Below are 22,478 nucleotides of genomic sequence, written 5' to 3' on the forward strand. Positions count from 1 at the left end.
TTACTGCACATCTACTTCTCAGTTCATGCAGACAGCGAAGTGTGTAGTTGTGCTGTCTAGTTTCCTTGTGATAAACCCAGGTGAAATTTTACAAAAATGAACGACTGAAAGAGAACTGGCCAACAGCGATGAAAATGCAGAAAAAAATGTGATAAATCTAGAAGTAAAATGGGATGTGATTAGAAGATCTGGAAATGGCAACAGCAAAGATAATTTAGGATGAGACCTAGGCTTGTATGAAGCTATGGCTTGGACCACACTGAGAAAGTCCAATGAATATAAAAAAGGTGGCAAAGTCATTTTACTGTAAGCCACTATAGTGAAACGGAGTATTTACTTCCATTCTGGATTGAAGACTGTAAAAAAACCCCACAACAACCCAATCACTCAGACCAAAATGTTGAATTAACTGCCACATTGAAAGAAGATGGAAATTACAGGGAGGATTAAAAAAACCAAAAAACCAAAGCCTTTTACAGCCAATAAAGGCTGGATTCATTTTTTCAATAGTCAGCATTAATTTGATTAATGTAAGCTATCTGGTGAAACTGCTAGCACAGATAAAGATGCTGCTGTGGAATGTGCACCCAGATTCCAAGGATTAGTTAAGGAAGATGGTTTGATAAAAGGATAAAGATGTCCCTGGAAGTGATGCTGGCAACAACCTCACATTAAAGGAACTTCTGGAAATAATTTACAACACTGAAAAGACAAAGGACAGGGACTTCACTGGTGGCACAGTGGTTAAGAATCCGCCTGCCGGACTTCCCTGATGGAGTAGTGGTTAAGAATCCATCTGCCAATGCAGGGGACAAGGGTTTGAGCCCTGGTCCGGCAAGACCTCACAGGCCGTGGAGCAACTAAGCCCATGCGCCACAACTACTGAGTCCCATGTGTCACAGCTACTGAAGCCCACACACCTAGAGCCCGTGCTCTGCAACGAGAGAAGCCACCGTAATGAGAAACCCGCGCACCACAACGAAGAGTAGCCCCCACTTGCCGCAACTAGAGAAAGCCTGCGCACAGCAACGAAGACCCAACACAGCCAAAAAATAATAAATAAATAAATAAATTCTTAAAAAAAAAAATCCGCCTGCCAATGCAGGGGACACGGGTTTGATCCCTGGTCTGGGAAGACCCCACACGTCGTGGAGCAACTAAGCCCATGTGCCACAACTACTGAAGCCCACACTCACAGTAATGAAGACCCAATGCAGCCAAAAGAAAAAAAAGATAGGATAAAATGTCAGGGCAGACCCAAACTTAGAAAGGAGTATGACAATTCACCGACGCATAGAAGGACTCTTGCGCTGTATCGTAAGTTATTCAATGTGAATAAGGGAAACATTGTTCCAACTACAGTCGTCCCTCAATACCCACCCCCGCAGATACCAAAATCCATGGATACCTGTGGATGCTCGAGATGTGGAACCCTTAGATACGGAGGGCCAACTGTACTCTTGATTAGCTTTTATTTATTTATTCTTTTTTGGCTATGCTGCGCAGCTTGTGGGATCTTTGTTCCCGACCAGGGTTTGAACCTGGGCCCTCAGCAGTGAAAACGTGGAGCCCTAACCCCTGGACTGCCAGGGAATTCCCACTTGATTAGCTTTTAGAAAGAAATAAAACACTTTAATTCTCAGCGTTTCTGATGTTCAAATTACAGTGTACTAAATAAATTTTAGTTTTACTATGTTTTTCATTTCCCTATATATTTTAACTGACAGTTAAGAGAGTTTTTGATACGTTCACAAATGTTTTTAAGGTCACAGAACAGTTATAAATAACCATGCACAGTTTCTGTTTATGTGGTTATTTGCACATTCCTGCACTAATGTACAAAGTGGTGACTGCAAATACTCCTACCTCAAAGTCTTAGTCCCTGCTCTTTCCTCTGCCTGACACAGTCTGACATCAGGGAGCGTGTGGCTTATTCCTCCATGCTCTTAAAGCCTCTGCTCAGAGAGGCCTTTCTATAAGTCATCACCCCTTCCTCCCATCACTTATATTCCATTTACACTGTTTTCTTTTTCTTCACATATTTATTATTTCTCTACACTCACTAGATAGTAAGCTTATGGAGAATGGACACTTTCAGTCACTCTTATATCCCCAGATTCTAAAATGATACTTGGCACACACATGGCATTCATAAATTTTTTTTTGAAGTTTTATGAAGAAGTAGATATAAATATATTAACATGGTAAGCTATTACAGATATAAGTATAAAATGCAGTATATAAAACAATCAACAAAATCCTGTTTTTAAGAATCTATCAATCTATCTACACGTGTATGTAGAAAAAGATGTGGAAAGATGCTTAACAAAACTTTAACCAATCAACATTACTCTGGGGGAGTGCGACTGGAGGGGGGGTAGAGAATAGGACGATTTTCTCTTTATACCTTAAATATTTTTATATTGTCTCATTTTCTTTTCCAAAAGATTACTTTCAGAATCAAGGAGATAAAGAGTAAAGAAAACGGAATGCATTAAGTATTGTCACGATGCCATTTTCGATAGCAACAATAACTGGTGTTTACTGTGAGGCAGGCTCTGTTCCAAGTGGTTTCAATACACAAGGAGCCTATGAGGCAGGTGCTGTAAGTATGCCCACTTCACAAATGAGGTAAATAATGGTCAGAGAGGCTGAGAAACGTGTCCAGATCTCATAGCTAGAAAATGGTTCTTTCAGATGCACACACTAGTGGTTCTTTTTAGAGGCAAATGATGTGAAGTCTGCGACATGTATTAGACTTTTCTGTCCTCAATGATGTGCTCACCCTGCAGGCCTAGGTGACCCAGACGTACTCCGCATAGAGCTCTCCACTCGAGGGCTAGCCACTTCAGGAGGCTGAGGAGGAATGAGGGTTTTCCGAACTGCCATTCTGAAAGAGTAAAGAGACAAACCCAGACGGCATTAAAGGATAAGAACGACACATTTGCTAAGTGTACCTATGGCTAGGTATTTTTTAATGGATTTTCAAATTTTACCAAAGTAATGAAGGCAGATTATTTAAAAAACCAAATAGTACTAAAACGCTTTTAATAACATACAGCAGATCCCTTCCCCCTGCCTCCCCACTTCCTGCCTGTCTCTCTTCAGGAAGCAACCATTGCGACTCTTTTACCTGCTTCTTCTACCTTCTACCTACATATCTCCTTTGTACTTAATATTAAAATTTAGGGACTTCCCTGGTGGTGCAGTGGTTAAGAATCCGCCTGCCAATGCAGGGGACACGGGTTCAATCCCCGATGCCGCAGAGCAACTAAGCCCATGTGCCACAAGTACTGAGTCTGCTCTAGAGCCCACGAGCCACAACTACTGAGCCCACACGCCGCAACTACTGACGCCCTCGCACCTAGAGCCTGTGCTCCGCAACGAGAAGTCACCGCGATGAGAGGGCCGCACACCGCAATGAAGAGTAGCCCCCCTCACCACTAGAGAAAGTCCACACGCAGCAATGAAGACCCAACGCAGCCAAAAAAAATAAATATATAAAACATAAATAAATAATAAAAAAATTTAAAAATAAAATAACATTTAAATCTGTTTAGCAGTTACAATCATTATTGTACCTATGTATTTATATTGACCTGAGGAACTGAGTGAAAACAGTTGATCAAGGTAGCTAGTGATCAACTGTGTCACGCAGTAGACAGGCCACACGTGGCTCCGACTGACCACTAACTACTGGAGCTTAGCAATGTGGAAGTCATAAGTGATCTTGACACATTTAGTTTTGGCGGAGTGGTGCAAGCAAATGCTAGAAGAGTCGTCTGAGACGAAACGGCTAGAACATACCACTTTGCAATGCCTAACTGTGAATGGATCCAGACACTGATCGTAAGACTGCTAACATCTCAAAAAGGTTGACTTCCACACAGCATACTTCTCCTGATAAAAAGACTAAACCACCAACTTAGGAAGGAGTCTTGCCAAAAGGGGAGAAAAAGTGAAGTTCACCAAGCCTTTAGATTCAAGTAACAACTTAGAGAAAATGTGGAGGAGAGAATAACAAGTGAAACCAGACAATGGGGGCAGGGGGTTGGATTGTGTTCCCTAATATGACCCATCCGAGTCCTAACCCCTGCTACTCGCGAATGTAAAAAAAATAGGGTCTTTGCCAACGTAATTAAGTAGATAAGATCATTCTAGACTTAGGGCAGGTCCTAAATCCAATGATCGGTATCCTTTCAACAGAAAGGAGAGGGAGATTTGAGACACACAGACACAGAGGGAAGGCCATGTGGATATGGAAGCGGAGGTTGGAGTGGTGCATCCACAGGCCAAGCAACACAAAGGACCGCCAAGAGCCACCAGAAGCTGGAAGAAGGGCACGGCGTGGATCCTCCCTGAGAGTGTTCAGAAGGAACCAACCCTGCCGACGTGTTGATTTCAGACTTCTAGTCATCAGAACTGTGAGAATAAACTTTTGTTGTTTTAAGCCACCAAACTTGTGGTAATTTGTTATAGCAGCCCTAGGGAACTAACAGAATGGGGATGCAATCGACAAATTCAGGGAGAGAGTTGGGAGGGGAGAGGAAAACTCTACAGGACAAAAGACCAAGTTTCTTCAACAGACAAACTGCAAGGAAAAAAGAAATGGAGGTAACATATATTAGAAGAGTCTTAATAGACATATCGACCAATCGTAATGTGTGTACCTTATCAGAATACAGACTCAAATAAATAATATAACAAAACAAAATTTGTGACATTTGAGATCACTGGAAGTTTGAACAATGACTAAATATTTGATAACATTATGGGGTTATAACACTTTTTAAAGTATGTATTTCAATAAACACATGCTGAAATATATACGAATATATACAAACAAAATGATGTGTTCCCTATGATTTGCTTCAAAATAATATGGTGGAAAGTGGTGGAAAGGCATACAGATAAAACATAAACTGATAAGTTAATAACTGAAGTTGAATGATGGGTATAAATTCAGATGTTCAAATCTGTATTATGTTTAAACCTTCCACAATAAAAAGTAAGAAATAAACAAAAAAGCAAGACCACTCAATCCCCCATTCCTCCGTACAAACAAGCCCTCCAAACCCCTAAAGAGATACACTACTATAAACCCACAGAATGACCAAACTTAAAAAAGAGTGCCAAATAACAAGCGTCGATGATGATGAAGGCAAGGACCCCACTGCTGGTGAGAGTGTAAATGGGTACAAACACCTGGACAAACTGCTGGCGTTACCTGCTGGAGCTGAAAATGAGCACAGCCCACAGCCCAGCAAATCCCCTCCGAGGTACATAACAGCACTGCATTTATGGATGCATCAAAGGTGATGTACAGAGATGTTCGGGGTAACATTATGGCCCTAAACTGGAAATAACCCAAATATCCATGGTTAAACTATGGTCTTCTCAGACAAGAGCATTTTATATAACCATAAAAAAAGTTACAATTATATGCACTAACATGGATCAATCTCCCAAAATCAAGTGAAAGAAGATGGACTCACACAAAAAATGTATATGATTCTATGGGAGCTCAAAAGAGGCAAAACAAATCCATAGGGTAAAAAGAAAAACTGAAAAAAAAAAAAAAGAAAAACTGGTTAGTAATCTTTGGGAGAAAGTGCTGGTAATGTCCTGTTTCTTAACCGATACAGCAGTTATACGTTTGTGCTGACTCATTACACTGTACATACATTATCTGTGCAGTTTTCTATACTTCAGTGAAAGTGCTGAAAGAAAGAGAGACTGGAAGAAGTGGGGCTAGCAAACAGAGACAACACTTTCATTTTCATTGCAAACAGGAGCAAAAAAATGGGGCAGAGAGTGGAGCAAAGTGGAAGAAATGATAACAAGTTTATACTTGTTTATGTGAAGGATCCACTAACAAGAAAAAACTGACGGAGGAGAGAGGCACAAGAGCTGGAGCAGTTCTCACGGAGGTGAGACGGGCGGCAGTCAGGCGCTCTGGAGAGATGCCCTGAGAGCTCAGCTCTGAGTGATGAGCCCACCACTGAGAGATGGAGGCGGAGCTGGAGACAGAGGCAGGCAGGCAAGCATGTGACAGCTAGCTTGTGAACTTCTCTTCTGTGTGTTTCCATTTTCTCAAGAACGTAGCAGAAAGAAAAAAGTAGGTGGGCACATTCATTAGCTACAAGTGAACGTAGGAGAGGAGGCGTGGAAGTCTGGAAAGGAGCAGAGGTACACGGGTGTCTGGAGGAATGGCCAAGGAAAGCAGACTGTGCTGGTCCGCTGGGAGATCCCAGGGGAGGTGTGTGAGGTTAAGGCGGACGAGGCAACACTCTGCTGCACACAGGCAAGCGGCACAACACAAATTAAGCAGAACGCTGGATTTTAACCCTGACTTTGACAAAGTGAAGAGGACGACAGGGAAGCTGAGGCTGCACGCAAGGAAATGACTGCAACGCACCAGACTCTGAACCAGGGAGGGCAGACAAAGAGGCCAGGAAAGGCAGTGAGGAAAAGTGAAAGGATGGTAAGGACCAATAGACTGAAGGCTCCCAACTGGGTGTTGCTGGGAGTCGCTGCCAGGGACGTGGAAAGAGAGGCGGGCTGTGGGACCCTAGGGTACAGAAAAAGCTGCTGAACTTTTGTGCCGTGGAGTGCTAGCGCTCATGGGTGTGCCCTGCTGAGGGAGGGCGGATGCAGAGGATGCATTCAAGCAACTGAGAGGCCAGAGAGCTGGGAAATCATTTCTGTTTACATTAAAGTTGAAGATGGTATGACACAGCCAGACACTATGTACCTTCTGAAGGACAAACACAGACCCCAAATCAAACCTGAATCTGTCCCACAAGGTAGCCACCAGCCACATGGGGCTACTAAGCACTTGAAAGGTGACAAGTGCAACTGAAGAGCATGATTTTTAACAATATTTCATTTAAACTAATTTGAATTTAAAAACTGGTACTTGATTCAGTTACTGGAAAACTTTTCAGTGTGTCTGGATTAACCTGGCTATGTGAAACTACTTTTTCAATTGCAAATTTTATGAAATCTAAATACAGGCCAGGAAGCATGTCCACTGTTGAGAAGGATGGGCCTGAAAGTGGCAGTGAGGCCCAAAGAGGACAGCCACCCCACTTCCAGGCCCAGTGACAGGATGGAATGGGGAGGGAGAGACAGCCACCACCCTGGGGAGAGTCGAGGAAGTCGAGACCCCGAAGAAGAGCCAGGTTCCAATTAAAGCAAGAAGCCATGCTCAGAGAAGAGGTCAGGCCACAGGGGACTGAGATGATGACGGACGATCTCAGAGGGCACAGCAGAAGGGACTTTGGAGGTGACTAAGCATGGGAGAAGGGCCAGATCTCATTTTGTCCAGTGCTGTGAAATTTCAAAATATTTTACCGTGGTGCCGGTTTGTATCCATTGCCATCTACTGTCCCAAGCATTTCATGGTTCGTTAAAATAGGAAACTCCTACCCTTCGGTTTTGGTGATTTTCTATGAATTATTTTTAAGTCGTCCTCTTCTCTTCTCTGATCTGTCTTGCTGAAACCCCATCACTTGGAGGCAGGATCTCCTGAACTGGTTCTTTAAATTTTGGGTCTTTTCTCTCCTATTCTCTATCTCTTTGTCTTTTTGCTCTACTTCTGAGAGATTTCCTCAATTTTACTTTTCAAGTTTTCTACTGAGTTTTTGATTTCTGGACACATTCTTGTTCTCGGAATGTTCCTTCTGTGGAGCACGGCCTTCCTGTTTCATGGATGCAGTTTTCATTTGTCCTTTGAAGATGGTACTGACAGTGTCTGTCTCTGTTCATGTGTTCTTATGTTTTGTTTTTAGTTTTATTCCCCTTGCCTAGCCTCTGCATCTTCCGAGCTGCTTTTTTCAGTGTGTTCGCTGTGGCTTCTACCTTGCATTGTTAGAAGAACCCTCAGATACCTGATATGCTTGGCTGCACGCTCATGAGGAGTGGGGGGACTAAAAAGCCGGTTGGAAGCTCTGAGCTTGTGGCGGGGCTTGTTTACTTTAAGGGCAATCGGAGCCCTGTCCTTAGTGTCCTTAAACCCCTACTGTTGGTATCCTTAGCTCTTTCCCCTCGGGCTGGAACGGACCCTAGAAGCAGGGTACAGTCGTCTTCTCACTTTCTGTCAACAGAGTTAAATTCAGCTGCCAGGGTCGTGTCAGCCACGAGGGAGAAGTCTCAGCACTCCACACAGGCTTGGTCCCCTAATCCGTTTTTGGTACAGCACCATGCCCTTCACTGTGCTGGCTAATCCAGGTGGATACCCCCAGTTCTTCCCGCTCCTGGTCCTTTTGAAGATTCACAATTTAAACAAGGATGGTTCTCAGCGCTCTTCTCTGCAGACTTAACGTTCACCTTTTTCACGGCTAAGGGAGCGAGTGAGCACTTGCCTATTTGCTTTCCAGCTTCAAAGACTTGTTGCTGTTGTGTCTTCTCCTATTCTCCCCACCTCTGTGTGTTTATAATCTTTTTTAAAAAAAATATTTATTTATTTACTTACCCACTTACTTATTTTTGGCCATACTGTGTGGCTTGTGGGATCTTAGTTCCCCAACCAGAGATGGAACGTGCGCCCTTGGCAGTGAAAGCGCGGCGTCCTAACCACTGGACCACCAGGAAATTCCCTACAGTCTTTTTTTTTTTTTTTTTTTTTTTGTGGTACGCAGGCCTCTTACTGTTGTGGCCTCTCCCGTCACGGAGCACAGGCTCTGGACGCACAGGCTCACGGGCCCAGCCACTCCAAGGCATGTGGGATCCTCCCAGACCGGGGCACGAACCCGTGTCCCCTGCATTGGCAGGCGGACTCTCAACCACTGCGCCACCAGGGAAGCCCCCCTACAGTCTTTTTAAAAAGCCTCTTACTATAAGTTCTGTAGGGTTTTGAGAGGAAGAGAAATTTAGAAGTGCATACTCAATCTGCCATCTTAACTACAAGCTCTGCCTTGTGTTTTCATTAATATGGTTACTGTGTCATGGACTGACTTAGTATTAAGACAGAGACTCTGGTCTCTGTTATGGCAGAGCACATACCTTCCCACCTATGACCCACCAACTCAGAAGCTTATATGACAACACAGAACACTATTTGCTACTAAATATGACCCTTAATACACTTGGGAGACTGCCTGCCCCGAGCAACAATTCATTTAGGACGATGAGGAAAAATACACAGCACACATTACTGTGCCTAGCTAGACAAGCCTGAAGAGTTCACTTCAAGCTACTTTAGGGGTTCTAGGGTTAAACTCTCAGAACCAGAGAGAACTCCTAAAAGTACGTAATATGCAACACATGCTTACAAATTGACACCCAACTGACTCCTGGATTCTTACCATCCTGCAGTCTGAGCTTGGCAAGGCTCTACTGAATAACCCGGCGGTCAAGTTATTTTGGAGGAAATTGAGTTTGCTATCAGCACTGGATTACTGCCTACTGTTTACACCAATTACCTCCAGAATTAGCGGTGTCCTTTGGCACTTCTGGATCTACTCACCCATCTGTGGCAGGTTTCTTCCGGAGTATACTTGGCCGTGGGGACGAGCCCTGGGCTGGAGCGTTGGTGCTCGCACTCTGGCTGTGAGTCTGCACCACAGTTGTTGCTGCTGGAGCAGCACTGAATGGGTTGCTAAGAGGGTTGGCTACAATTGTGGCTCCATCTGCCAACACCACTGCTGGAGGACAGGAAAGAGCAATGAAGAGAAGGAAACGGAAGTAACATCACTAAAATGTCACGTAAGACAAAAAACAACGATCAGACCACCACAATCAAGAGTATCCATGTTAGGACTGTCCAATTTCAAGAAGATGAGGGATAAGGACAAAAGCAGATGGCAAACTGGGGAGGTTACAAAGTCTACTGATGCATGATTAAGAACGTCTTTTCTTTGCTCTACAATCATAATTACTAACAAGTGAGATGAGATACATAAAGTATATAGTATACTGCAAGAAATGTTCTGCTACAGTTTTTTGGTGAAATACCACCACCTCTCAATTCCTAATAATGGTACCAACATTCCAGTCTATCTTTACAGCTTTACAAACAACTCCAAAAAAAATCTTAGGGAATTTCCTGGGGGTCCAGTGCTTAGGACTCCGCACTTCCACTGCCAGGGCCCAGGTTCAATCCCTGGTCGGGGAACTAAGATCCCGCAAGCCACGCAGCACGACCAAAAGGTAAAAAAGAAAAAGAAAATCTTGAAATGGAATGAGAACACTAGTCTTATAAGGTGAATGTACTCCCTCAACTAAGAGCTCTTTTAGAACGCTTCTCCCCATGTGCAAGCGCACGTTAGGCTGTTTATGTACGTAGTTTGTAATGCTTACAAAGACCCTGACAGGTAAGTTCTAAGCAACTCATGTTACAGAGAGAAAATTAAGGCCTAGCGAGCTTACCTGAGACCACAAAGCCAGCAAGTGGCAGAACCATGATTCAAACCCTGTGTACCTTTTCCCTCCACACCAACTTCCATGTAAAAAATTAAAATTACCTGAAGTCTTTCCTTCAGGCTGAGGCTGCTGGGTCCCTATTGGTGCAGGCTGAAGTCCTTGGGTGCTGATTGGGGTTGCTGAGTGAATGCCCTGTGTGCCTATGGGGGCTGGCTGGATCCCTGGGGTCCCAATGGGAGCTGGCTGGATGCCCTGTGTACTGATGGGGGCTGGCTGGATCCCTTGGATATGTCGAGCGTGGGATGCATCCACTGTCATCAACTGCATGGGGTTCAGGTGGACTGTGGACGCCACCCCGACTCCAGTCTGAGCCGTGATGGCAGAGTTTGGAGCCTGAGCTGAAACTAAAAATGAGGCAAAAAGTGACAAAAATGTTAGCTTTGATTGGCACAGTCCACATAAGGAGAAAAACACTCAAATCAAAACAATTTTTCCACTGTTCAAGATCTAAACTCTCAGTTAAAAAAAAAAAGTGCTACGTAAACTCTATACGTTGAGGCTTCCCCCCCACTACTTGCACCAATTTGATACGATCTCTGCAGATTGCTAGAAATAGCATTAAAATGAGAAAAAAGCAATCATTTATTAAAAGCCAAATGTGAGCCAGGCAACTATGTAAGTAATTAACATAAAACTTCCGAGATACATCCATGCCTCCAGGTCAAGAATGTTTGCTTTAATTGATAGAACCACTATCACAGGCACTTCTGAAATACAGTAGTTGCGGATTTTAAATTCCAAAATATCCACTGAAGAGAGAAGTAACTTGTCCTTTTATCTATCAGGCAAACATATCATCTGTGTATATTAAAAACAAACAAACAAACAAAACTGAAAACAAAAACATTCCCAGGAAGCGACAAAAAAAAGAAGGGATTTCTCACTGTTTGTGGAAAGAAAACAAACAAACAAAAGACTTTTCTTCTCCGTCATCAAAACAATCTGGAAAAAGATATACGTATCCCCATGTCCACTGCAGCATTATTTAGAATAGCCAAGATATGGAAACAATCTGTGTCCATTAGTGGATGAATGGATAAAAAAGATATGGTATGTATATCCATACACACATAATGGAATATTACTCAGCCATTAAAAAAGAAAAACCCGAAATACTGCCATTTGTGACAACACGGATGGACCTAAAGGGTATTATGCTTAGTGAAATAAGTCACAAAGAGAATGACAAATACCATATGATCTCACTTATATATGGAATCTAAAATGCAGAAAACAAAAATAAACCAAGCTCTTGGACACAAAGAACAGACTGGTGGGTGCCATAGGCAGGGGTGGAGAGTGGGCGAAATGGGTAAAGGTGGCCAAAAGGTACAAACTTCCAGTTATAAGATAAATAAGTCATGGGGACGTAATGTACAGCATGACGACTATAGTTAGCAATACTGTATTGTATATTTGGAAGTTGCTAAGAGAGTAGATCTTAAAAGTTCTCATCACAAGAAAAACAATCTTTAACTGGATGGTGACAGATGTTAACTAGACTTGTGGTGATTATTTTGCAATATATATAAACATTGAATCATTAGGCTGTACATGTGAAACTAATATATGTCAATTACACCTCAATTTTTAAAAAATAATCTAACTGAAAATGTTTTTTAACCATAGAGATAAAGGTTTAAATTATTATTATGCATAAGAAAAGTATAGTGAAAAGTTACTACGTGTAAATTTATAGTCATGGCTATATTGTAATTCTTCCTTTGTAAAATATATACATACACAATTTCCAGAGCATTATAGCTTCTTCCTGAGAAGTGTATCTGTGCTATTTCTGTTAAATAACAGTTTTTGGTCATTTGCCTGCTGTTGAACCTGCAGTCTAGTCACCACTCCAAGCCTTTTTAAGATCCAATCTTATTTCACACTTTGTGTTCTCACTCACACTATGTTCCTGCCCAAACCAAGCCACTCTGCTCTGACCACATACTCTAGCTAATACTTTATTCACAGACAGAAATGTGCTTTTCTCCAAACCCACTACGGCTCTGCCCTATACTTTCTGAAAGATGCTTTCCAAATGTCACTTCCTTCAGGAAATCACTCCTGACCTCCAACCCTACCTTCTCAAGTAGACATAACCTCTTACCTCAGAAGCAGCATGGCTTTGCTCAAGCCCCTCTTTTAAGATTTAGCATATTATAATATCTCTTCATGTCTAATCTTCCTACTAGACTCTAAGCTTGTTGAAAGCTGTTTAAAAGTCAACTTTAAAAATAGAGCCTAGCATAGGAGCCTTACACAGGACCTTACAAAAAAGTAGGGTTTCAATAAATATTCAATAGGATACTGTAAGCTGGTTACTAAATCATTTTTTCATTTGTGTCCGCCCATGTTTAGATTCACATGTCTGAGAAATAATATATTACCTCTCATCTGCACCAACAATGACAGTTTGATCCTGGAAGAAATAAAGTATTGAACGTACTATTCATTTTTCTGTGTTAGTATCTATCAGGGCTACAGCAGTGATGAAAGAAGAATAATGTAGAGAAACAGACGACTGGCAGGATCCCCAACACTTCAGACAGTGCTCTTATGATGGATTTTTACAATAAAGGTTTATATAGAATGATAGTGTCTGCATAGTTGATTCTAGGTCAAGAGAGACTCTGCGTGCCCTTTTCAGCTGGCTAGCATTCAGAGAAATACACAGTGGTCATGAATGACCTTCTCCATAAAAGCAAAATGACTGCACTGTTATAGAAGTTCTGTTATAGAATCATGTTATAGAGTTCTGTTATAGAACTTCACTGTTATAGAATTCAAGGTAGTAGATGAAGGAGAGAACCTGAAGGCAAGTGCTGTTACTGATAAAGAGACTTAAGAATTTTCAGCAGTTAGTGTAACACACACACACGTGAAATTTACTTCCTAATTGTCAACATGCTTCTATGATACTTTTTGCATCCTACTTTTGGCAACAATCAATTAAACATTATTCTACTTTATAAGATTGTTAATAAAAAAACACTGTTATGAAGTTCCTTTAAAAAGAAAGTTTTGAAAAACAAACACCCCCCACCCCGCAAAAAAAAAAAAAAAAATCAACACACACACATAGAACAATGTAGAGATGGAGGAACCTATTTTCAAAGCTATTTAAACCTCAGTATTGGGACTTGCCTGGTGGCGCAGCGGTTAAGAATCTGCCAATGCAGGGGACATGGGTTCAAGCCCTGTTCCGGGAAGATCCTACATGCCGCGGAGCAACTAGGCCCGTGCGCCACAACTACTGAGCTTGCGCTCTAGAGCCCAAGAGCCACAACTACTGAAGCCCGAGCACCTAGAGCCTGTGCTCCACAACGAGAAGCTGCTGCAAGGAAAAGCCTGCGCAGCTCAATGAAGAGTAGCCCTGCTCACCACAACTAGAGAAAGCCTGCACACAGCAACAAAGACCCAACACAGCCAAAAATAAATAAATAAAATAAATAAATTTATATATATATTAAAAAAAACCCTCAGTGTTTGAAAGTTTTAGACTAGCACTGTCCTAATGAAAATATAAGTCATACATGCAATTTTAGATTTTCCAGTAGCCACATTAATAAACTAAAACGCAGGCCAGGGCTTCCCTGGTGGCGCAGTGACGACGCAGGGGACGCGGGTTCGTGCCCTGGTCCGGGAAGATCCCACAGGCCACAGAGCGGCTGGGCCCGTGAGCCATGGCCGCTGAGCCTGCGCGTCCGGAGCCTGTGCTCCACAACGGGAGAGGCCACAACAGTGAGAGGCCCGCGTACCACACACACACACACAAAAACGCAGGCCAAATTAATTTTAATGACATATCTTGTTTAACTCAATATATCCAAAAATTATCATTTCAAAATATAATCACTATAAAAGTTATTAATAACATAATTTACATTCTCTTTTCCATATTATGTCTTCAAAATTCAGGGTACATTTTACTCTTAAAACACATCTCAATTCAGAGACTAAATTTCAGAAATATTCGATTTGTATTTTGATTTCATAAAATCTACAATTTTGAAAAAAGTAGTTGCATATCACTAAGTTGCACCAAACATATTTGAAATTTCTCTCATTTTAATTAAGTAAAACAAAAAACTCAGTTCTTCATTTGTGCCGGATCCCCTTTAAATGCTCAATGGCCACATGTGGGCGCAGCTGCAGTCCTGGACGGCACAGCAGACAGGCAATGGCCACAATCTGACAACCTGGCTTTCTTATGCCTGAAGTGAGCTGAGGGTCTCACAGGAAAAGACTATACAAACCCTGAGGTTTAAGTAGCATTGTTTAGTCTGGATTGGCAAAAAGAACACTATTTACCGGACTGGATAGTGAATTTTGAGCACAACTGGACGAACATTAAAAACACAACAAATATCCCACAAAACAACAGAAGCCCCGTAAGAGTACAGCTTTATTCGTTTTTAACTGCACTTCCATTTTAAGGGATAACAAAAACTGTTAACATAATTATCCTCAGGGTGGGATAAAATCATGCTACTATCACTGACAGTAACAACGTTTTAGATTTCAGGGTGGTGATTTACAACCTTAAAGCTTCAGATTACAGCCTGATCGGAATCTGAAAATAAAAGCTAGAGTAATTAAACCCATACTAGAAATATTCACTGATCGATTTCTATCTCATTGCATGCAAAAATTAAAATGTTAAAAGTCATCTTAACAGTGGGGCTCATACCTGGATACTGTCGAATGGTGGACACAGAGCTGGTGATCGGGGTGTAGGTGTGAGCAGCCAGTGGGTATGCAGAAGGTGGGTACGTTGGCAGAAAGTACTGGAACTGAACAGGAACAGATGGTCTATAGATGGAACACAGATAATATGAACCAAAATGGTTTTTCTTCTTTCCCTTCAAATGATCCTATCCCCTACAAACTCTTTTTACTTTTAACTGCCATACTAACATTTCCTAAATTGCATCCCAAACAATTTTATCAACGGATACAGACCTAGAGAGAGTAATATTTTAACACAGATGGACCTAGAGATGATCATACTAAGTAAAGTAAGTCAGAGAGAGAAAGACAAATACCATATGATGTCACTTACAGGTGGAACTGAAAATATGACACAAATGAACTTATTTACAAAACAGAAACAGACTCACGGACATAGAAAACAAACTTGTGGTTACCAAAGAGGAAAGAGGCGGGAAGGGATAAATTAGGAGTCTGCGATTAGCAGACACAAACTACTATACATAGCATAGATAAACAACAAGATTCTACTGTATCGCATATATATATATAAAAAACTGAATCACTTTGATGTATACCGGAAACTAACAACAACATTGTAAATCAACTGTACTTTGGTAAAAAAAGAAAAGAAAAAAACTAATAAACATTTCTACACGCCACAATAATCAAACAAGAATATTTAAAAATGATCCAATTCTGAAATTACTTCATGTGCACTCCACCAGGTTCTCACTGTGGGGTGGGAGAAGGGAGATACAAATACGGAATGGGGGAGGTAATGGAGCTAGACCAGAGATACCAGAATGTACTTAGTTTTTAAAATGTTATATACTTCCTACCTCTCTGCCTGCTGAAAGGGCCTAGAAGTAGTGACAATCCAGTAACAACAAACAGAGCTAATGGCTAGATCTTAGTTTCTAAATGATGCAAAGGAACCAGGGCTCCTTGGAGAAATGGCAGATTCCAGGGCTCAGAGGGACCAAGTTCACGAAGAGTTTCAAGTATCTTAATGTGGTGAGAAGTAAGGAAGGGCTAGAATGACCAGGACATAGCAAAACCCAGGAACTAGTCTGAAGGGGCTCCCAAGGACGAACCTGGAGACAATCTGAGCCTCGAAATAGATGACAGTAATGGATTATAATTATGAATAAATAAAACCAAATCCACGAGCCCATGCAGATGTTCAAAAATAAAATACACAGAAAAATAAATAAATGGGGATAGATGAACTTTCTTTACATCAGAATGTCAACTGATAAATATCAACGAAATGATCAAACAAGTCACTATCTTGCAACCATCATATTGCAACCATCAACTGATTCAGCCAGGAATCATCAATAGAAGCAAAACTACGGAGTGAAAGCTTATAAGGACACTTATAGTCTCAAGGTATTTCCACACAAATTAGTTATTTACAAAAAAGAAAAGTACACCTTTACAGTAGAAAAATCTGGCATCACCTTCATTAAGTAATTAATATTGAGATAACTATTAATGGGACAAAGGGTGAGCATGAGCTCTCTGATGTAGTAACAGTGAGAACATATCACCTAATGGTATTCACTTCAAAAATGCACAGCCTGAATCTAACTCCGAGGAACAATCCGACAAGCCCAAATTGAAGAATATTCTGCAAAAACAACGGCCTATCTATACTCTTCAAAAATGTCAATGTATGAAAGAGAATGGAAAGCTAAAGGATCGTTTCCGTTCCCCATACTGTGGTTAAGTAAGAACAGCTTTGTTCTCTAGAGATGAAAATGGAAATACTTAGGGGATAAGAGGTCATGATGCTGCCACCCTTACACTCAAAATGGCTCAAAATAAATTAAAAAGAGAAGTACACAAGTCAAAAAAAAGATACTAGAACATTCATCAAAAGGAGAACGAATAAATACAGCACAGTTTCATACAATTAAAGAAATTACACAATGTATTAGATTTTCAGGGGGAAAAACGGAAAATAAAGAAATACATGCCATATTCGTGGGACAACTGGTTTCACTGAAAAATCAAAACAATTCGTGACACGATGGGGCACATTCTCTCCTACCTGTTGTCACTTCGGGTTTCCATAGCCACAGGATTTGGAGAGGCTCGATGTCCTGAAATGGGAATCAGGCTACTCCTCTCTGCAGGGTAATCGGGTTGGATCCGAGGAGAAGTATGTGTGATTTGCTGAGGCACCACCTTAGCTACAAAAAGTATAATCCAATTACATTACTGCTCATATGCTTTCACTGGCATGCCAAAACATTCTTGGCCAGCAACAATCTTAAGAATGCAAACAGTAATAAGAAGCCTGGATTTTTAGTTTTAATCAAAATAAAAAATGAAAAGATGAGTACCTATGGTGCAACTGAATTATTTCAATCCAATAATACACTGATATATTTACACTGCTATCTGTCAAAGCAGGGTTCAACATTAATACTTTCAGCAACTACATCCTTTTCCCCTGACCTGGCTTCTTGGAGACCTTTTTTTTAAAAGGAGAAAACTTAAAAAAAAAAAAAAAATCAACAAAAATTTGAATACAGAAATGGCAAACACCTTAGATTCTTTTCAGGGGCCCATAACTAATCAGTAATAATGTAGCTAATAAGTAATGAGAAGGTCATTTTAATTTCCAAGTCTTAGGTTCCTCATCTATGAGGAGGCCTTCTCTAGAAAATCACTTAATTTCTAAAGTCTTTTGGGTTTCCTGTGACTTTGCATAATATTTTATGGCAAAATCAAAATGATCATACAGTTTTCAAATTTAATTCTATCTGTAAAGACCCAAGTCATACCAATGACAGGCACGCAAACACTAGAGACTGGGATGATGCCATCACGTTACCCAAGGTGCAGCACGCTGAACACCAAAGGTAAGCAGCAACCCCCCCGGGCCCAGATATTTTCTGAGGGAGGCAGCTGGAGAAGTTTCTGCAGGATGATGGGTGAGATGCCCAGTTTGACCAGCGAGGATGGCCTCTGCTGGCTAACGCAGAGAGAAGCTGGCATGATGTATTTTCCATCAGTAGTCAGTCGAGAGGGTGCTGAGGGAAAAGTGAGTAAGCCTGTGTTTTCACTGTGCCCATAAAAGGTAGGAGAAAATTATGCTTCCAATAAAAAAGCAGCTGTGTTTGGCACAGTAGCTAACATCAGATGGTAACCACACACACACACACATGAATCATACCTTTACTTTTTCCTAATTAAAAGGGCCATACATCCTCAATTATTTAGAAAAAAAAAAACTTCAGGAAAAACATAATGCAGAAATGGTAAGTTGGGGCTATTTTCAAAGATAATCCCTGTTTTCTATAGGCTGGCATCATCTGATTCTTTTTATAGTTCTGAGACCACTGTCATGTGTGGAGAAAATAAGGGTGGCATTCTATTGGAAATGGGCATTCACTGCAGGTGAAAACCCTATGCTTGGGGTTATCAGGCTCTTCCCCTGATCCAACACATTCCTATTAATAACAATGGCTGAATTCAATATCTAATCTCACCTGGAGAAAGCAAGTGACACTTAGAAAAAGCCACTTAGGTGACTTTAATATAGCTCTTATGCCCTCAACTTGAAAATCAATGCTCTAGGGTTAATATCAGTTTTCCCTTCTCACCTGAGGCCCTTTCTGTACAGGGATCCCATTATGATGTAACAAATATCTGAGTTACTACACAAGAAGAAAACAAAACTAGAGCATAAACCTGACGGAACTTCGACAAAAGCAATCACACTAAGTAGCAGATGTTTAAATCTGTTTGGACACTTCTGTCAAATGATTTTCAGATCTAGAATTTAGTAAATGGTAAAAATTCAAAGATAAGTGAGCTGGGGAGTTAGAGAACACAGCAATACAGTAACTTAGGACAGGTAAGAAGTTGGTAGTTTTAGCCAAATGAATGAACATTATTTGTCTCCTGCTACTTTCAGTGAGTTTACTTGCACAGTGTTTACTCTTAGGAAGACACAGTGACATTAACAAGAACTGATCTCTAAATAATTCTCCACAGAGAGGACACAACCAGACAGCCCCCTAGGGTACGTTGCCCCTCTTTACTGGTCTGATTTTCTTCATAGCAACACATTCCCTAGTGAGACTCTCGACTATAAAAATGAAAAGAAGGGGCTTGGCTCTGACTTGACAGTGCTGCAGATAACTGATGACACTGTTAGGTATAGCCAGAAAACAGCCTGAAATGACAACATGGAACAATCAACGATCTTTTTCAATGAAAGTGCTGTAATGCTGAACCTCTAACCCCACTGCCAGACTTCACAGAAGTGAGATTAAATTCAGAGGGTGTGACAGAAGTTTGGTTTCCCCAATGCCAAGCTGGAGTGAGCAGTAACGTGAGAAAGACCGCAGTTATTTTCTCTGCTAAAAGCTGTCTGTGGGGCTGAGTACCAGTTTAAGGGCTGGAATGGCTCAGTTATTTAAAAGAGGAGCAAGGGTTTCCTGGGTCCTACCGTTACTCTGGAAAAGTGCCTTCAAAGTTTGCTAGGAGGGCTGTGGAAGCTGCAGCCTGTCACACATGCAAAGGAAGGAAGCAGGGAGGGAGGGACCACCCCAGTGCTGGGACACAGCAGGTAGGGGAGACACTTCTGTGTCTGGTCACCAGATTTCTGACCGTCGAGTATGTCAGTGCGTTCTCTCACAAAAGGCAGCCTTACTTCTAAAAGTACAGCAGATTAAAAATATGGCAGCTGTCCCACATCTCTGGGAGTGAAGGAGAGTGAGATGGCACACTCACTGTTACAGAACCAAGGCACAGGTAACACTAGAAACTAAAACCTGTCACTTGTGGGTGAAAGGAGTGTTCTGCCTCATAGGCCACGGCCTCTGCTTTGGAAGCTGTGACAGTAAGCTATCAACTCTGACGATAGGCATCGACAACTTGCCGGCCAAACCTTGCTGATGCCTGTTTTGGCCCATGAGCTAACAATGGGTTCACACTTTTAAACAGCAGCGGGAGGGAAAAATCAAAAGAAGACTATTTTGTGACACCTGAAAATGACATGAAATTCAAATTTCTGTGTCCATAAAAAAATCTAACGGAAACACAGCCACACCCATTTGTTTACATATTGCCCACAGCTAGGTAGTTGCACACACCCATGAGGCCTGCAGAACCTAAAGCATTTACGAGCCGGCTCTATGGAAAAAGCTTGCCAATCCCTGCTGTTGATCACTAAAGTTTGGCTGCCAGAAATTTTTCAAAGATGTTTTAATACTGTAAATATACACATATTTAAAAGGGGAATAAGCAAAGCCTGGAAGGAATTTTAGGATGGTCATGAAGTACCTTGGGTGGCACCCAGATAAGAACCTCGGGGAAGTGACTTGAGGGTTAGCATTCTTCCCACTGTTGCATCACCCAGAGATTTTTCCTGAACAATCTGTCAGTGTACAAGGTCTCTTCACTCCAGATCTTTGCTTCTTTCTTGCTTTTCCTGTTGTTCTTGTCAAACTTTTATCAGTAAAGTTAACTTACTTTTTAAAAAGGTAAACATAGAAAAGGTAAAGGTTGATGAATAAGTCAAAAGTGGAGTTAAAGTAGTTTACTTTGGGCTCTCAGAGACGGTTATCTTCTTTTCTCTCCCCCTACCATCAAAATGCCAAATCTGTATATGAAATAATACTCAAAGTTAAAGTCAGTGTTGCTTTGAAAATTAACAATTAAAAAAAAATCAACACTAGCCAGCTATAGGAAGACCTGGTCAGCGGGGCTGAAAATTCCTTGTAAGCTTCCGTCTGCAGGCTGCACACCACTTACCAACCGGGATGTTTGAGGTGGTCACTGCCGTAGCATGGGATGAATGTGAGGGCATTGTCATGGTAACAATTGTACTCGTGGGAGCTTGTGTGTGTGACACCGATCCTGGACAGGAGAAAAAGGGAAATTCTTCAACAATGGCCTCTCTGCACACATTACAGATTCTCAAAAACCCAAGAAAAGCTCTTGGGAAAAAGAAAGAGAATTTTTCTAACCTAATTCTTGTTCTCTGCCTGAAGCTGAGAAATAAAGAATGAACCCACGCCTTATGCCTCCTTCCTCCCTGGCAGGAAGAGCAGGGCTGCCGACTTACCAGCTGTGGTTGCGGAAGGAATGGTGTTGGTTGCCAAAATAGGTGCTACCGTTGCTGCAGCCACTGGTGTGCCAGTACTGAAGATCGTTTTCTGTGGGGGGGGGAACACCCCACAACACAATTAGAAACAGGAACATCTCCCACCCAATCCCGTTTAAACGCAATCACTGCCTTCGATATTGCCAGGCTTTTAGCAAGTTTTGCACAATTCTGGTTTTAACCCACAGAGTATACAGATGGCTCTTCATCTCTGGTTTTACCTGAGCCATGGTATGGAGCTGCTGTTTTGGCGTCCCTAGCGCAGGGTGAGATGGCAGTGTGATTCTTGTTGTCACATCCCGTGACTGGGCAGGACGCTGAATACTAATTGCTGCAGACGGTGGATGCTGGAGAGACAGAGTTGGCCGACTGGGAAGACAGAAAAGACATCACGATCTATGACTTGTCTCCAGACGCAATGCAGGCAGCCAAGGCCACTTACTGTCTCGTGCTGGATCACAGTCAGAGTTTTATTTTTCACAGGTCTGTGAAGTCCACATGTGAACCAATGAAGTTAACTGCCCATTGAGTTTCTCTCCTGAAACTGCCATAAGCCTCATTCTAAAAGGTATCAACATGGACCATGAACCAAATAAACTAACCCTTAGTCATACTGAGTATCCTCGATATAATTAATCAACACTCTCTGACCATCTCGAGTAAGCATTACTGTAACGAACACGTTTCACTCTGTGGACAAATCTGAAGATACACACTAAGGTTCTGACTGTTGAGGTAACGTTACAGAAAACCTTGATTAACGGAAGCTTAACCTGTGACCTTGAAGCGCTGACTTTCTTCCCCCAATTTTATATCATCCCTTACCAAAAGATAAAGTTATAGTTATGACTGCCTCATAATTGAAAGGGATATCAACATAGACAGCATGTCAAATTAACTGGCAAGCATGCTACTGAAATTGCAAAAACGGTAAGAAAACTTGACGGTATATCAAAGTTGACATCTCAAACAGAGGGGAGAGAATGGGCCACTTAATAAATGATGCTAGGAAGACTACATAGCCATTTGGAAAAAATCAAATGAGATCCATACGTCACACAGCACACCAGGATAAATATGAAAATGAAGAAAGGTTTAACGGAAAATAAGAAAGTACATGAAGAAAAGACAGAATTCTTTAATAGCCTTGGTGTGGCGGAGAGCTTTCTAACAATTAAAAGCTCTAAAAATCCAAAAGCTATAAAAAAAA

The 22,478-nt window shown here is 41.6% G+C and overlaps 1 protein-coding gene across 1 annotated transcript in view; it reads right to left on the bottom strand.

The window, feature by feature from the left end:
- The window catches only part of SAP130 (Sin3A associated protein 130), a 75,428-nt gene that overhangs the window by 33,635 nt on the left and 19,315 nt on the right, over positions 1 to 22,478 (bottom strand). Inside the window, exons 8-15 of the mRNA XM_082658788.1 lie at positions 21,490 to 21,637; positions 21,230 to 21,320; positions 20,917 to 21,021; positions 17,198 to 17,339; positions 15,119 to 15,240; positions 10,467 to 10,769; positions 9,470 to 9,647; positions 2,786 to 2,890 (exon numbers count right to left, since the gene is read on the bottom strand). Of these exons, the coding sequence (XP_082514914.1) occupies positions 2,786 to 2,890; positions 9,470 to 9,647; positions 10,467 to 10,769; positions 15,119 to 15,240; positions 17,198 to 17,339; positions 20,917 to 21,021; positions 21,230 to 21,320; positions 21,490 to 21,637 (1,194 nt within the window). The remainder of the gene's footprint in view (positions 1 to 2,785; positions 2,891 to 9,469; positions 9,648 to 10,466; positions 10,770 to 15,118; positions 15,241 to 17,197; positions 17,340 to 20,916; positions 21,022 to 21,229; positions 21,321 to 21,489; positions 21,638 to 22,478) is intronic.

This window comes from Grampus griseus (genome assembly GCF_964374135.1).
Source record: "Grampus griseus genome assembly, chromosome: 7".
In the NCBI taxonomy this organism is placed as follows: domain Eukaryota; kingdom Metazoa; phylum Chordata; class Mammalia; order Artiodactyla; family Delphinidae; genus Grampus; species Grampus griseus.